The sequence below is a fragment of the Patella vulgata genome, chromosome 9, assembly GCF_932274485.2.
Source record: "Patella vulgata chromosome 9, xgPatVulg1.2, whole genome shotgun sequence".
In the NCBI taxonomy this organism is placed as follows: domain Eukaryota; kingdom Metazoa; phylum Mollusca; class Gastropoda; family Patellidae; genus Patella; species Patella vulgata.
Window position 1 is genome coordinate 10786120 of NC_065887.2, and position 18933 is coordinate 10805052.

At 38.6% G+C, this 18933-nt stretch overlaps 1 protein-coding gene across 2 annotated transcripts in view; it reads left to right on the top strand.

Annotated features, from left to right (window-relative positions):
* Nucleotides 1-9494, top strand: part of LOC126831857 (thrombospondin-type laminin G domain and EAR repeat-containing protein) — a 29192-nt gene extending 19698 nt beyond the window's left edge. The window contains exons 8-10 of one of the 2 annotated variants that reach the window (XM_050562492.2): nt 1133-1362; nt 5415-5602; nt 8612-9494. In XM_050562492.2, the coding sequence (XP_050418449.1) occupies nt 1133-1362; nt 5415-5602; nt 8612-8870 (677 nt within the window). In that variant the 3' untranslated portion in view covers nt 8871-9494. Of the gene's footprint in view, nt 1-1132; nt 1363-5414; nt 5603-8611 lie in introns of those variants that run through there. The other variant, XM_050562493.2, reaches the window with a different exon arrangement.
* Nucleotides 9495-18933: the final 9439 nt, after the last annotated feature.

The window sequence follows — 18933 nt, forward strand, 5'->3', positions numbered from 1 at the left end:
ACAAACTAGGTCATTTTGGGACTAACATATGGTTTAATTTTATTTCAATAATTCCCTTGCGCATAGGGGTCTTTAGCTTTAGCAGTGGGAGGAAACCGGAGGACCCGGAGAAAACCCACGAGGTCGTACAGGCGACCCTACTCCTTGTCACGTACAACCGGGGGTTCGAAACCACGCCAGTTGACTCAATGACGGGCCGTGTGATACAGCACGCACGTGCTAACCATTCGGCCCCCCCCCCCCGTGAGTAAGACGTTGGCTCGCTAACCTGAAGGTCCCGTGTTGGCTGAGAAAGTTCATCATTATTTTCCGGCGTGGTTCCCCGTTTAAAAGTGGTGTAGGACGAATGACCTGGCAAAAGACAACATATAGTCGTTTGGTGTGGCAGTAAAAGAACCCTTGATAGTTGGAATTAGATATACGAGTAAGCCGTAGTGCCACAGTCCGGGCCAAATGTTTCCCATAGCACACTGCATGGAGCATGGCCGTCTTCATTAGCCCTCTCGGTGCAGAACAGTAGGATGTTAAACACCATTTTATTTCAATTCCAATCTTTGTAAAACTAAAAAGTCGATCAGTTAATCTGTCCCGGTTCAATCTGATTAAATTATAGATCTATATTTCGTTTCGTTTTTTATACTTTCGATGGCCTTCACTACAGTAAAGGTCGCGCCAGGGGTCAAACGAGTGGCTTTTGATCGTTTGACGTCAGACTTTTTTATAACTAATCAGCGTTCATGTTTTTACTGACTGGGATACCCACAATTCCGTGCAACGCACGCCAAGAACTCGCCGTAACAGTCCGTTTCATTGGCTAATCTCTTACATCACCCAGAACGCGGGTTATATAACAAGTCTTCCAGAACCTAATGTAGTAAAGACAAGTAAAACGAAATCTTGAACTATAAAAAACGAAACGAAATAGGATCTGTGTTTTAATGAGATTGGTTCCGGTTTTAATTATTGATATATTTAAAGTATCTGAACTGTTCCATCAACACTAGTGCCGCTGTCCGGGCAAAATTTCCCACATAGCACACTGTATGGCGTATGCCCGTCTTCATTAACCCAGTCAGAGCAGAACAGTAGGACGTTAAACCCCATTTCATTTCATGTTTTAATATATATTCAGGTGATAACAATGACGTAGAATCTAGTATTTATCAATGGAATAAAGAGAAGAAGCAATTTGAAGAGAAACAAACGATACCCACCATTGGTGCCTACGATTGGACACATTTTACAGTTGACGGTTTTCATTTTCTAGTTGTAGCTAACGCTTTTAATGGATTAACTACCTTAGTTTATTCTGTGATATATTTTTGGCAGAATGGTCAACTCGTACAGTTTCAAACTATGGAGGTCAGTATATAACCAATAGAACAACAAATTCAGTTGTAACACTTTGGTCCTTAAGACAATATTGGGTCCTTGAAAAATTGTTGCTTCACTCTTTCTATAGAGTCAAATCCCACGCACTAATAAAAGCTGACGACATGTTTATATGTAAAAAAAAACAGTGATATTTTGGTAAAATCCTAACCATTGTCAAGATATCCATCAAATTCTATCTGTTTATTGACCTATGGTTGGTAGACCAAATAAGGTAATGTTCTTCCCACTGGTCTTGGGAAATTGGGAGGTTTATTCCATATTTGGGATGGAAATTAACGTCAAGGTTAATCTAGGACGCACATAAATTAGGGGGTTATAAAGGAGGGTGTTGAGCGAGACTGGTCAGAGCTCACCAGGTATTCCAAGCCGGTATTATTTATTGACAACGAGGTACCTTCGAAGCCATCCCAGCTTAACAATAAAGTTGTAGGAACCATTTAACCTGTAGTGTTGTATATTACAATCACGAAGAAAACAAAACACAACAAGGAAGTCCGATAGTACTACACAGTAGGTTTTCCCTTGCCAGTGGTGCAAGACAGAGGACCTGGTAAGGGACAACGTAAAGACGTTTGAATGGGACGAAAAATCGAGGTCCCGTGTATACATTGACGTGCACATAAAAGATCACTTGACAGTTGGAATTCGATATAAGAGTAGGTCGTAGAGCGGCTGTCCGGGCAAAATTTCCCTCATATATAGCACACTGCATGACGTGTGCTCGTCTTCATTACCCCAGTCGGATCAGAACCGTATTTCATTTCATTTCTAATTCACTGTTTTTAAGATCGTTCTTGATGTATCGATGTTCACGACATTTACAGTCTCCTCACATGTGGGTATTAGGAGATATGCTCTATTCCTTGACTGAATTAACCAACTGTGATTTTACAACGGTTTTAGAGATAAAACTATCAAATATAGAGAATGTAGACATAAATAGAATATATTGATTTGGCGTGTCTGTAACAAAGTGTACCCAAACGTGTCCATACAATGAAGTTGGTTATGCTAGGTTCCCACTATCAAGATTTGCGCTACGATTGAAATCGTGGTTTTAATCGTGGGGTAATCGTGGTGATTTTAATATATATTGTGGTAAGCCATAACAATCGTGTTGATCGTATCGAAACGTATCCGAGCGTTTCGGCATGTACTATATCGTTGACTAAAGCAGGCCCGGCGGAGTTGGGGTTTAGCCCCCCCCCCCCAATAATTTGGCCGCAAGTACTCTTTTCTCCAGGTTATTGCCTATAAGGACCTAGGATGGAAGCCCCCCCCCCCATCAAGAATTGCTTCCGCCGGCCCTGAATAGGGACAACTCTATCGTAACGGGGGTGGGGAGTGGATGACCGAATGGTTAGCACGTGTGTGCTTTATCAAAAGGCCTGTCATTGAGCCAACTTGCGTGGTTTCGAATCCCCGGTTGTACGTGACAAGGAGTAGGGTCGCCTGTCCAACCTCGCGGGTTTTTTGAAAAACTGACCGTAAATGGCGCTTTCTAGATTATATGTCCTGATGTTTCTAAATTTAGCGTCATACTAAAATTACGCTGTTTGCCTACAACTGGCTTCGCGAATTGGGGCGGATGTGTGCATGCTATGATTTTAACCTGCTGTTTCGGGTGTTTATATATATTTGATGAACCTATTAGAAGGCAACGATATCAAGGTGCATTTTAATGTTCGATCCGATGGGATGCTGATTGTGAGTCCACGAAAGGGGCATAATTTACTTGGTTATTTGACACAGACGGATTATCAAAAAAAATAAAACTTAAAAATGTCGTTTTAATGATATACAATAAAAATGAATATATTTGATCCTACATATGACAAGAAGTTTATATACGGGATGGGACGATTACACAAATGAACTAACATATAGAATCGAGCAGAACTTGCTGGATTTGTTATTGGGAAGGGTGCCGAGGTGGCTAAGTGAGTAAGCCATTGGCTTGCTTACCTGGAGGTCCCGTGTTCGATCCTGGTATTGGCCGAGAAAGTTCATTGGGATTTTCCGACGTGTTTTCCCTTTGCCAATTGTGCGGGACATGTGCAGGACAGAGGGTCTGGCAAAGAACAACGTATAGTCGTTCAGATAGGACGACAAACCGAGGTAACGTGTACACATTGACGTGTACGTAAAAAATCCATTGGGAGTTGAAATTCGATATAAGAATAAGCCAATGTCCGGGATATATTCCCTCATAGCATACTGTATGGCACATGCATTAGATGGATACTTTGACAGAAGAGGAATGGGAGGTAACTGTATGGAGATGCCGCTATGCAGATAAAATGCCCCTGCCATAGCGCACGTGGTCATGGATATAAAAAAGACTAGGCAAAGGTATAACAGAAATATGTCATTTCCACAAATAAAAAGCGGTACCAGGTGTTCTAGAAAGACTAAGTATACCCTACCTCGTACACAACCACTTCACTGGGGCTAGCTTTCAGAAACCAAGCCTACCCTGGGCTCATGACAAAATCGGGACCAGCGAAGTCTCCGACGCAATGGTTTTAATGCAAGATTACAACAAAAAATGGTTATTCTAACAATGGCCTATATCATACGGTGGTAAAGAGCCCTTATATCCGATGCCTTTCTTCCATCGGTCAATTCAGTAAAATATTTTGTTTTGTGCATGGGATTCTTGTTTAAAGATACATTATGGGAGATAAGATAAAGAGATGGCAGTTCTCGCTATAATAGTTAAAAACTAGATAGTGTAAAGGTAATTTGCTGAAAATTTCAGTCAAATTGATCCACTCTGAGCCGAGAAAGAAGCCGGTGAAATTTTTGCATAGTCTCGGTTATCATTACTAAAATCATTAATATAAACAGCATAGTCTCGATTATCCACTTTTTCTGATTTAATTATCTTTGGCCGTTAGCGGCATATAGGAATCTAATCCAGCCTACATCGAAGGCTAGCCTTGACATCGAGAGTTTATTATGGTCTGGATAAGTTAATTAATGTCTAATTGATAATTTAGATAACATTTCAGGCCTAAAGAAAGACTGGTAATAAGCAGATTTTGCTCTTGCATAATGCATGTTTAATATGATATATAAGTATATTATTTTTGTAGGTATTAAGGATTCATGTAGTTTTGTTTCTTGACATCTCTCAGTGTTTGATATAAGTTTATAAACTCCTATCATGTTAATATTATAGTAAATTATGTTATTTATTATTATAACTAAGATAGATTATTCTATTAATGGAAAATATGTTATCATTTTTTATTTGTCGTGTATAAAACATGTTGGACGGGTTTTATATCAATTGGGTTGGGTTAAATAAAACACGATAATTCCATACATACATGGGATACAAATAATCTATTTATAGAATACTTTTATCAGGCACTTTCCGAATATTTTTTAGAGTTTAGAGGGGGTCAGACAGAGAGGGGGGGGGGGGGGAATTGGGTTTAACGTCCACTCGACACAAACTAGGTCGACACAAACTGGACTAGCATGGTTCAAATTTATTTCAATAATTCGCTTACGCGTAGGGGTCTTTAACAGTGGGAGAAAATCGGAGGGCCCAGAGGAAACCCGCGGGGTTGAACAGGCGACCCTACAACCGCGGAATCGAAACCATGCCAGTTGACTCAATGACAGACCTTATGATTGAACTCACACGCGCTAACCATTCGGCCCCCCCCCACCCATTATGGCGTCATATTTGGGGACAAATTGATAAACATAATATGAGCTTTGACAACGTTTTTAACATGCGTTTGGCGCAAGGCAAACGTTAGACAAACGTCCATTGTGCTTGATAACGATAAGAGAATACTTATCGAAACGTCGTGCTTGTGTTTAATAAACCAGTGATTGTTGTCCCATATAACTGTATAGTTTTGTCCATGCTTATTGTTTCGTGGTTATTGAGACTCTCCCCAGTGGTGGGCCAATAATAAGAGAGGGAGAGAAATGGGATTTAACGTCCACTTTTTTAAAATGTTGTTTATAATATTCTCACATATATGTTTTTATTTCAGACAAATGGTGCTACAGATGTAGAATGGTTTACGATAAATGGTGATATATTCCTGGCAATAGCCAATGCCTTTAATTACGGTCCACAGAATTACCTGGATAAGGATACACAATTTACCAATTCCACCATTTATAAATTAAACAAAGATAAGAAAATATTTGAGAAATATCAATCGATTCCCACGTATAGGTTGGTATAATATAGTTTTTATTTTTAAATAAAATAAAGTTATGTTTTTGTATAATCAGAAAAAATGGCTGATTATTACGTCATACTCGAGAACAATAAACGTATCCTAAATAAAACTTGATCTGTTCGCGCCAAACACAATCTGATTAAAACACAGATTCTATTCCGTTCCGTTTTTTTATAGTTCAAAATTTCCTTTTACTTGTCTTTACTACGCTAGGATCTGGAAGTGTTGTTATATAACCCGTGTTCTTGATGATGTGTTCCATTGTCCACGTGTTTGTGTAATGGGTTTCGTTTCTTTTTTTTTTTTTTTTTATAAACAATATTTTATTCAGTTTGTCTGAATGAGATTTGGGAACAGGCTTAGCCTATGTAAAATCCCTCTCTCTAGATAATATACATACATAATATTAAAACAAAGGAACAAAATGGGTGTATATACACAGGTAAAATGGCAAACACATACATAAATATATGTAAATACATATATCATGAGACGGATGGCAATGTACAATATATATTATAAGTTACATCATACGTAAATTTAAAACTAATATTGTAAATTAAAAGAATTAATAAGCAAGATTAAAATCTGTTTGACATGTCAATAAACTTGTGGACTTGATTAAAAATATTGTCCTCCTGCATTATAATATTTGTAGTTATTACGCATTTTATTTTTGTAAGTCGTGTTTCAACACAAAATCTTAAAATAATACATATCACGCTTTAACAAGATGCGCCATCTTTACTTCAAACGATCCAATTAAAACATTCTATAGTTTATAAAATGATGGGGGAAAACAAGGATACAAATAGTGTTTTATTGCGCCTGTTAATATAATGAGTTATATATAGTGTTTGTTGGAGGACATGCTGGATATATACATACAAGTTGTTCATCAGGTTAGATGAGGTACAAGTCGACTAAAAGACTACAATTATTCTTTATACAGAAGTTAATCTCGTTCTTTCAACTGTCAACATAATTAATGAGACACCATTTACGGAACACGATTCACCGCTTATTTACCTTTTGCCGTAGAATCTATTATCAAACCATACACGGGCCGGACAAACGTGTAGAATCAAAAGAGGTTTTTTTTAAAGTTGAGATTTATTGTTATTTAACACGTGTATAAGTTCATGAAAACTTATAATTGATATCAGTCCTATACGGCCAAGGGCGTTTCTTTTGTCGATATCGCCCAAAGTATTGCAAGAAGTGAACGACAAGGCAACAAATGTTGTATATATCTACATTCTACACATTATATCCAAATTTTAAATGATTTCATAAAAAAAATGACAAAATTATGGATAATTGAAATTTTGACAACAACGGTCCTACTAATCACCATTAAAGGGACAATAACACTCTTGCTGGCTTGAAATCTCCAGAAAATAAATAATATCTCTATCTAAGTACTGGATGTTTAAGTGTACTACCTGTTGTGTAAATTATCCATTACATCCTATTTTACTTGTCCAGAGGGTTCGAAAATATTTTTAAATCGAAGTTTCATTTGAAAAGGTTTACGTTAGACGTTTCAAACTATTATGTTGAATTTTTCAAAATTTTTAAATAAGGTGTGTTAAGATGAAATTTGTATCATCAATTAATTGAAATATTCTAAAATAGTACCATTTGTTGACCAGAATAAAGATTGGGACATATTATTCAGTTACAACAAGAGTGGTATTGAGCCTTTAAGAGCGTTTTTTTTTTTGAATATTGCCCAAAGTATTGCAGAGCCCAAAGGTTTGCAAAAGGTTACCGACAATGAAAGATATGTAATAGATATGCATATTCTACACTTCATATTCAAAATGTAAATGATTTTATAAAAAAAATAAAAAGAACAATGGATAATTGAAATTTTGAAAAAAGCCGCCCTGCTATAGTCACTGACAAAAACCGACAATAGCGTTTCTTTTTTATAATTATTTCGATTCCACATCGCCATCTTGGTTTTATGGCAGTGTTCATCCATACAGTGACTGTTTTATGGGTGGTGGATTTTCAAATGAAATGGAGTTTAACGTCCTACTGTTCTGGGAGCCACGGTGGCTAAGTGGGTAAGACGCTGGCTCGCTAGCCTGGAGGTCGGGTGTTCGATCCCTGCATTGGCCGAGAAAGTTCATCTGGATTTTCCGACGTGGTTTCCCCTTGTCAGTGGTGCAGAACGGAGAGCCTAACAAGGACAGTTGTCTAGTCTTTCGGATGAGACGAAAAACCGTGGTCCCGTGTATACATTGGAATGCACGTAAAAGATCCCTTGGCAGTTGGAATTCGATATAAGAGTAGGCGGTAGTGCCGCTGCCCGGGCAAAATTTCCCTCATAGCACACTGTATGGCGTATGCCCGTCTTCATTAGCCCAGTAGTAGGACGTTAAACCCCATTTCATTTTATTTCATTTCCTACTGTTTTGCCCAGACTGGGCCTTGAAGACGGACATACACCATACATTGTTCTATGAGGGTAATTTTGCACAAACAGGGGCGCTGTGGCCTACTCTTATATCGAATTCCAACTGCCAAGGGATCTTTAACGTGCACGCCAATGTGTACACGGGACCTCGGTTTTTCGTCCCATCCGAACAACTAGGTGGATTGTCAATCTGCAGTATACATAACGGACGAAACTTGGCGTTACAGTTGTGGCATATAAAGATGACTTGAAATGGTGTTTAACGTCATATTGTTCGGTTCGGACTGAGCCTTGAGGACGGGAATACACCATACATTGTTCTATGAGGGAAATATTGCACAAACAGCGGCGCTGTGGCCTACTCTTATATCGAATTCCAACTGCGAAGGGATTCTTTACGTGTACACCAGTATTTATACCTACCTCGGTTTTTCGTCCTTCCGAACAACATGGAGGATTGTCAATCGGCAGCATATATAATATAACGGAACCCGTCGTTTCATTTGTGATATATAAAGATAGTGGTAGAAAATATTTGTTTAAAACTACATATTTGTGTGTTTGTCTGTTTCAGTGCGATTGATTGGGAATATTTTCAAGTGGGTCCAGATCATTACCTTATTGTCTCGAACGCCCAGAACGGTGGTAGTCCCGATCAACACACCAGTATTATTTATAGATGGCAGGGTATGGAGAAGTTTGTGGCCGTCCATCGTTTAATCACCCCGGCAACTGCCGACTGGGAAATCTTTACTGATAAAAAAGATATTTACCTCATTTATGCTAATGCTAAAGACACTACCTCACAAGTTCTTAAAGTCAAGTTCGTGTAGCCGCCATTATATCGTGCCAGGGTCGGATTAAGCTTGGGTGAGGCCCTTAGTTGAAAATGCAACTGGGACCCTTGCATCAACATATTCTGGTCAATGTCCATCAAACTCACACAAATACAATTTGTATATCAGTATGGTAGATAGATTTAATTGGCACATACATATACAACATAATAAATCACATATTTATTTATGATACAAAGGTTTTTTTTAAAACTAATGTGGGGGCCCCTTTAATATTAACAACGGGCATTATATAAGAATATTGAAAGTATCATAGCTTAAAGATACATTATTCAAGAGCTAAATTTGTCTACTGCAGGACTTTTTTCAGGTCGTAAATGCAAGTTATATAAATTATTAATTAGACATTGAAATTTTATTAACGTGACAAGGTCATACTCAACTCTCGATGCCGTTGGGTACTCGAGATTTTAACTAGATTAGAACGGTTCGGCCATTTAATGATTTAATTTAAAAATGGAGAAGTGATGCAAAGGCTCGAATATACCAGTACCGTGGTTACGATATTAAACAATCAATGCACACATCTGGTCAAAACTACAAACAGTAATAACATGACTGAGAATAAAGAAATTTTGCATTATCTGTTTTTGAACTATAATAGCAAGAATCCCAGCTTTTTATCTAAATTTTATATAATGTATCTTTATAAACTGTTAGAATTAGTAAGATAAAAATCTTAGTTATGAAAAATTCTTCGGGCTTGCATTGACTTATATTACCACTTTAAAGTATTTCTAGTTGCCAGGTTCCATGTTCCCAAAGCATTCTCAGACTTAAGTTAAGAATTTACTCAACTTCCAATCACTGTTTATGAGAAATATCTTTGATCCAGAAACACAAAACTTTGCACATAGTTTCTTATTGATGTATTTGATACATTAAAACATCAAAAGTTTTATAAAGAGCAATATTTTAGTTAAAATAAAGCGAACAATTTTGAGTAAATTCTTAACTTATGTTAGGTTCCCACTGTCGTCCAATGCGTTACTTTAAGATTGTCCCTATTGAATCCACGATATGGTACGTGCAGATACGTTCTGATATGGTACGTGCAGATACGTTCTGATATGTTTCGATACAATCGACACGATTGCTACGACTGGCCTCAATATGTGATAAGACGTGACACGATCACCACGATTACTCCAAAATTAAAACCACGATTTCATTTCTTGCAAGAGTCGTGATAGTGGGAACCTGGTACGATCACCACGATTACTCCACGATTAAAACCACGATTTCAGTCACAGCACCTAGCGTTAATTCTGAGAATGTTTTGTGAACTCGGGGTCAGATCTGACTGAAATTAAGAATCACATATTAATCATTATCACGTGACACGTCATTATATTTTCATTCCGTACAAAATTATATTATGTAATTTATCAAATCTTCAGAAATTCATTTTACATTATTCTAAATATTTCATATGTATTATATTATTATATTATTTCCTTTTTTATATTAGAATCTTTTATTAATGTTTAATTTTTTTTATATTATATCATTTTTATCATTATCTATCTTTATATAGATCTAATATAAATATATTAAAGTATATATAATTTTTGTTTTATGATTGTAATAATGTTATTGTGTCAAGAGTTTGGTAACAATACCTGATAGTGGACGGAAGAGAATACCACAGCATTGTAAAGAGCTTTTCCAGTACACGTTGAATTAACGACAGAAGGAGGCTTGGACAGCGGCGTTTTCGATACCCGTAACAGTCCCGCCGGTGTTGGGAGGTTGAGTGGGCGAATGGCTAACGCGTGTGTGTTGCATCTTAAGGTCTGTCATAGAGACAAGTGGCGTGGTTTCGATTCCCCGCGTGTACATGACAAGTTTCCCATCGCCAACGAATTAATGAAATAAAACTGAACATATGTTAGTACCGAAATAATGACCTTGTGTGTCTCGAGTATGTTGTCGAGTGGACGTTATATCATCTCTCTCTCTCTCTCTCTCTCCGACTTTCCTCACACACAATGTCGGATTTGCCTTCTTGTGTGCCTCCAAATTTATAGAAAAATTGTGTACGGGACTTTTTGGTTTTGAGTATATTATATAATAAAATACATGCTTTACGCTTGACACAAGGTTATACGGCGGCACGCGACTACCGAGTTTCGGTGAGCTCCCAGATACCTGTGGGATCTAGGTCAATAACCTACTATGCCTATTGATAAATCCGACCCTCTGGGAGTCGACATGGCATATGTAGTTTTCCTTCACCGTCCACATCGGGACTCGAACCGGAAAATTCTAGTAGTGAGACCAATGCCCATCTGTTCGACCACCGCGACCCCCGAACAAATTGGAATAGGGCCTGTAAAATAAGAAACGGTAATTTCTCGGCTTGCGACGATATTGCGAAGATTGATTCTGTGGTTTTAACTAATCATTTAAAAAAAAAGTGTGAATGAAATGGAGTTTAACGCTCTACTGTTCTGCTCCGAACTGGGCTAATGAAGACGGGCATACTCCATACAGTGTGCTATGAGGGAAATTTTGCCCGGACAGCGGCACTACGGCCTACTCTTATATCGAATTCCAACTGTCAAGGGATCTTTTACGTGCACAGGACCTCGGTTGCTCGTCCCATCCGAACGACTAGACAGCTGTCCTTGTCAGGCCCTCCGTCCTGCATCACTGACAAGGGAGAATCGCGCCGGAAAATCTGGATGAACTTTCTCGGCCAATGCAGAGATCGAACACCCGAGCTCTAGGCTAGCGAGCCAGCGTCTTACCCACTTAGACTTAAAAAAGACAATCAAATAAATACCAGACAGACACCTATAGGGTCAGCTGTCTTCTATAAGAAATAACATGATTTTCAAGCCCACTTAAACGTGATAAGAGATTAAGGCGGATTAAGATATCTATATACATACATGTAACTGATTTAACTTATCATATATCCACCGTGTCTTAATCTCTGTGTACATGATTTGTAATCCCTTTCGTTCAATGATATACTTGTTGTCTGGGTGGTTAAACCGTCATCACATTTAGAATCTGGGTCAAAGCTTGTACATGTATTATGTTTATCAACTTGTCCTTAAGTTGGATGGCCGAATGGCTAGCGCGTGCACGTTCAATCATAAGGTCTGGCATTGAGTCAAATGGGGTGGTTTCGATTTCTCGGTTGTACGTGACAAGGATTAGGGTCGCCTGTGCATTAAACCTCTCTCTCTCTCTCTCTCTCTCTCTCTCTGTGACGCCATAACTTATGACCAACGAGCATCTGATACGGAGACATTTCGGACTATGCATCCACTTCAATACTGGAATTTTTACTTAGCGTGAACTAGCCGTTTGCATGTATAAAAGTCACACGAAAAATATTTTCACTGCGACGGTTTGAACGTGGATTGTTTAAGAGAACACTTGAAATACCAAGGTCAAAGCAGAGTTACCCGCCGAAACGAACACAGACTTTCTACGTCAATTTCTCCAAAATCAGACTTGCAAAAAATATTTAAAAAAGTAGTTTGCCACACAAAACAATCTGCTTCTAAGCGGACCACGACAGACGTACTTATTCGCCCTGCATAATAATCATTAGGGATGTCAAATTGTCATTTATATACAAATTTACTCAACTGAAAAGAATGGTAATTCTAAACAATGTTGTTATAAGGTTTCTAAGTGCTAGGATATTAATTAACGTCACGTACTACTTTTCTGCATCCGTGCTAATATTGGTGGAAATGAAATGAAATGGGCTTTAACATCCTACTGTTCTGCCCCGACTGGGCTAATGAAGACGGGCATACGCCTTACAGTGTGCTATGGGGGTCGGCCTACTCTTATTTCGAATTCATCCGGTCAACGGTTCTGTTACGTGCACGCCAACGTATACACGGTACGTATACTCGAACGACCTAGGTCCAGGTCCTCAGCTCTGCACTTTTTACAAAGGGAATATCAATGAAGGACAGTGGTCGTTCCAGAGTATTTAAAAGCAAATGGGATCATGCATCGGTCCATGTTATCTGTGGGATATAGCCACGGACAATAACAATCTATTGTAGTACTTCCGGTCTGTAGTCAATCAAATAGGTACCGTGCTCACATCCTTAACCAAGGTTAATGGACCTTGTAAAGAATCCAGGTGAAGGTCGGGATGAGAAATTGTCCATAACGTATTTTCTGCCAATTCAGCAACAAATTCTCAAAATTACAAATGATGTGTATGTGATAATTGCTTCAATTTCAATGACATTTAGTAATGGAACAGGTAATACAGAATTACCCTGATCGAACTTGATCGCTTTAATATTATTATGTTAATCAGTTTACGTTTTCGTCACCGCGATTATATAGCTGTTCATTATTACATAATGTCAACATTAAGCAAAGTAGGAGAGAGGAATGGGGTTTAACGTCCACTTGACACAAACTAGGTCATTTTGGGACTAACATATGGTTCAATTTTATTTCATTACTTCGCTTTTGTATAGGGTTCTTTAGCAGTGGGAGGAAAACAGGGCCCGGAGAAAACTCACGAGGTTGGACAGGCGACCCTACTCCATGTCACGTACAACCGGGGAATCGAAACCACGCCACTTGACTCAATGCCAGATCGTATGATACAAGGCGCACGCGGTAACCATACGACCAACCAACCCCCTAGAAAAAATAGGGCGTTAAAACCCATTTAATTTCATTTCTAGAACAATGACCGTCTATAACAGCCACAATGTTTCCACACTGTGTTAAGAATGAGAGTTAATTTATGATAACTGATTGGTCATATTATAATACAAGACAAGACCAGTTTATTCTCATCCCAGCTAGTGTACCCACACATACCAAATAGATTTATGAACTGTCATAGAGATTAGTATATAGATTATCACTTGTCGTCTTCGATACATCGCATACTTATATCATATTTGATTAATCTATATATTGACCTTAGTTGCCAAACCTAACATAGAACAAACGAGAGAGAGAGAGAGAGAGAGAGAGAGAGTCTCACTAGAAACTACGAGTCCCTGCGTTGGCCGATCATTGTACTTTAGGGAAAGAGAGAAATGGGGGTTTTAAAGGGACCAGCTGACAGTCAAACCTAATTTTACCTAACCACATCCCTGAAGCTAGGTCGGATAGGCGGCGGGCCCTAAGGGCCGGCTGACAGTCAAACCTAAATTTACCTACCACACCTAAGATTTTAGCATTATGGCAAAGCGGGCCAGACTGCACAGGCTCGCCATTCTTTCTTTTCTGACACCCGGAGCCTCTCCTTTTGATAAAATATACCTAGGGCGCTTCCCTGCAAAGACACTATGTCTTACCTAAACAAGCTGGATCAAGCCTACTTTGTGGCTTCCGCTGGCAAATTTCTTAGGAAACACTTGTAAAATTCCACACACGCACGCATTGGGTTTAACATCCACTCGACACAAACTAGGTTATTTCGGATTAACATATGGTTCAATTTTATATCAATAATTCGCTTGCGCGTAGCTGTCTTTAACAGTGGGTTGGACAGGCGACCCTGCTCCTTGTCACGTACAACCTGGGAATCAGTACTTCTGTTGAGCAAGGAAATGAAATAGAATGGGGTTTAACGACCTACTTTTCTGCACCGACTGGGCTAATGGAGATGAGCGTACGTCATACAGTGTGCTACGGCCTACCTTTGTCGAATTCTAAATGTCAAGAGTTTTTTTTACGTTCACGCCAGTTTTCGTCCCATCCGAACGACTAGAGTAATGTCAAATCCATTTATAATGAAATATAAAAGAAAGAGAAATATAGTTCAAGTGTTACTACAAAATTAATTCAGAAATCAGCCTCGTGAATGTAGTCATGGACTGCCACCAGCACGACATCCAGCATGGAGTTTTATAGTAGGTGTATGGGGCCAATCAGAAAGGTGGTTTTCAATTTTATTTCAATAATTCGCTTATTGCGCTTAGAGGTCTTTAACGGTGGGGGGGGGGACCAAGAGAAAACCCACGAGGTTGAAAAGCGGACCCTACTCCTCGTCACGTATAAGCTGGGAATCGACAGACCTCCGTGACAGACCTTATGATCTAAAGCGCACGCGTTAGATCATTCATTCCCCAACCCCTTCCTTTTAAGGACTTCATGAACAACACAGAAGACATTATATACAAAGAGACTATATCTCTTTCATTGTTTTCACCAAACCACAGTTTGTATATATTAAAGCATGAAAATGAAATGAAATGGGATTTAACGTCCTACTGTTCTGCTCCGAACTGAGCTAATGAAGACGGGCATATGCCATACAGTGTGCTATCAGGGAAATTTTGTCCGGGCAGCGGCTCTACGGCCTAATCTTGTATCGAATTCCAACTGTCAAGGGATCTTTTACGTGCACGCCAATGTGTACACGGGACCTCGTTTTTTCGTCCCATCCGAACGACTAGACAGCTGTCATTGTCAGGCCCTCCGTCCTGCATCACTGACAAGGGGGAACCACGAACTTTCTTAGCCAATCCAATGCAGGGATCGAACACCCGACCTCCAGGCTAGCGAGTCAGCGTCTTACCCACTTAGCCACCGTGATCCCTAAATTAAAGCATAAGGATTATAATTTAAAAACAAAACTTTGAAAAAAGCACTTGTCACCCAACCCTTAAAAAAAATACCAAAGATTCTTCTTTTTACTTAATTTGATATGTTTGTTTTCTTTTCATCGTAAATAATTAATTTGACGCACTCATATTTTGTAATTAATAGATGTAATAAATGAAAGTATCGACCGAGAAAATTGTTATCCCCCGCCCTCGCCTGCCTCACTAAGTCTACTTAATCAAAATTAAAAAAGCTTCTTAAAATTTTTGACAGTTCGTTATAGTATGGTTCTAAGAAGTCTAAATAAAATTAATCATCAAAAATACTTTGAAGCACATATATTTTGTAATTAAATGATGTCTATTGACCGAGAATATTGTTTGTTGACTCTCCCATTTGTTTCAAAGACCAACCTGCAGTATGGCCTCTTCATTCATCATATTATAAAAGTGGAAACACCACTTGTTTCTATGTAAGTGACGTCGTCAACTACATCTGCCTCCAGGCTGTGACGTCTCATCCAATATCCCGCCAAAAACCTGATTTCTTTCCGGACATCAAAGTTGTGTCACTATCATTTAAATCAGACACATTTATTTTGTAGCGAAAAAAAAAAAACTTTGTTGGGAAGGAATGAAGTTGTGGAGTATGTTTTCTGAAGATGGATGACGGTATGAACAGAATTTTAAAGCGATAACATCAGCCGCGAAAAATTTGTCATTCGGTTCAGCAACGGGGTATAGCAAGGATCACTGTTTAACCCCGCTCTTTCCTTGATACGCGTTAACAAATCAAGGGATGTAAATGGTGATTAATTAAGAAACAATTTGGATTATAGCAGGAACCCAATAACAACATAGATAAAATTTTAAAATTTTGGATAGTAAAAAAACTAGAAATGAGGTAAGATTTCGAACAACTTTTTTTCTCCATTTTAATTTTGTATCTTCTTTGGGGATACAGAAATCACGGTGCTGCCGATGTCGTGTTTCTCTAGTTCTAGTTCAGCTTGCACCGAGTTCCCTAGCATTTTTTTTCTTTTTAAAGTTAATCAGGACGGCGGGCCTGGCAAGGAGAGTGTCTAGTTCTTCCCTCATAGCACACTGTATGGCGTATTCCCGTCTTCATTAGCCTATTTTCATTTTCATTTTTTTTTAAAGAGAAAAAAACTTCAGATTAACTCTGTATAAGAAATGTATCTGCCTCCAGGATAGTTTTAGAGTAGGGTATATAATTAAGTACTTTATTCATAACAGAAACATTTTATTATAATGCCTTCGTGAATATATGCCATAAAACAGGGAGCCACGGTGGCTATGTGAGTAAGACGCTGACTCGCTAGCCTGGGGTCGTGTTCGATCCCTGCATTGGCCGAGAACGTTCATCGGGATTTTCCGACGTGGTATTCCCTTGTCAGTAGTGCAGGAAGGAGGGCCTGACAAGGACAGCTGTCTAGTTGTTCGGATGGGACGAAAAACCGAGGACCCGCGTATACATTGACTTGCACGTAAAAGATCCCTTGGCAGTTGAAATTCGAAATAAGAGTAGGCCATTATGCCGCTGCCCGGAGAACATTTCCCTCATAGCACAATGTATGGCGTATGCCCGTCTTCATTAGCCCAGTCGGGGCAGAACAGTAGGACGTTAAACACCATTTCATTTCATTTCAATTTGACATAAAAACAAAGATGTAATTTAATTTGAACTCCTCCGACGAATTTATAAAAAACGCACAAGCTGTTTAACTTATTTGTGTCAAGATGGAGAACAACATATTTACCAAATTCGTGATATAAACATTTTTTCTGATAATAGATTATGTTTTCGTGGATAAAATGTATATTTCATGTAGATATTTTATATTAATCGAGACAATAATGTATGTTCCATGTTTCCGGGCGCTACTTATACTGACACGTGTGGAATATGAATACCATCCGCTTCCTTGACATTTGACATGACACGAGGCCCTACATTCATTAATAAATAAAATTTATAGTAGAAAATTAAAATGGGAAAGGAAATTGTGACATGACACGAGCCCCGTATTCATTCATAAATGAAATTTATAGCAGAAAATTTAAAGGGAAAGGGGAAATTATGATGGAAACTTTGATAATTTGATGGACATCTTGAAATTATAAATTTGACTTGAATTATGCAAAGAGGGTACCGTAAAATGTTCAGTTTATGACAACTGAAGGATCCACGTTATTTGATTTAAAATGCTCCCCTGAGATATTTAATTTCATTACACAAATCCGAGGAAATGTCTTTTAAAAGAATGAAAGAAAAGAGGATGGTGAAAGTTGATATATACTTTCGTTTCGGCCGTGACACGGAGGCTTGCCTGAATTCAGGTGTTTGCCTCAAAAATTCCCCAGCGATATTCTGGCATGCCCCCCCCCCCCATTGTCAATGATGCTGGACGGAGGGTCTGCCTAGTCGTCCGGATGAGATGATAAACCGAGGCCATGTGTACTCATTGGCGTGCTCGTAACAAAAAAACATTAGAACATCCCGTCTTCATTAGCCCACTCGATACAGAAAGAAAGAACGTCAAACCGATTAAGGAGTTGTACAGGGACACCACTTACAATCCCCTTTCTTCATTGTCAATCTCAACGACCAACGAAATCATTAGCGGGTGATAATAGTTTTGAATTTGAAAAACGAAATACTTTCTTTGAATGATTAAAGCTGTATCCGATTACTATTCTCTCATTCAAAGAGAACTTGAATAAAATTCAATAAATTTGAATAAAATGGTGTCATTTGTGGTTAAGAAAATGAATTAAGTCTAAATTAGGATTTTAAATCAATATAGATGTATCCGATTGGCATTGTCTCATTCAAAAAGAACTTATGAATAAAGTGGTGTCATTTGTGGTCAAGAATATAAATTAAGTCTAAATTAGGATTTTAATTTCATTCAGTAATAACTGAAGCCATCCATCATGTTGCGGTTTATGTTAAGACAATGTAAATTATACAATTCGCGACCTTCATGACCTTAACGACAATCTACAATAAATCAGGCAGATGAAACGGACCGCCATACACCAAATAAAGAAGCATTATGAGAATAGATACACGAAGTTGATCCGTATAATACTAACACGTAACGCGTTAATATGAAATATGGTGTGCACCCCGTCTTTCCCTATTTCAAATAGAGACCTCTTCTTTTCTCTTGTAAAAAAAGGAATAGAAAACTATTTCTGGAACGGTTATTATTCCCAGATTTGTCCTCGTGTTCGTGTTATCACTAATTAGTTTTGTGCAAAAATTGGAAATAGGTTTGGATCTATAACACTAATACCGGTACATGTTGGGGGAGGGGGGGGGGGCTAATGGTTTAAGGCGTGCGCGTGAAATCACAAGGTCTTTCATTGAGTCAAGTGTCGTGGTGTCGATTCTCCGCTCGTTCGTGACAAAACGTAGGGCGCCTGACCAGCCACGTGTGTTTCCTCTGGGACCT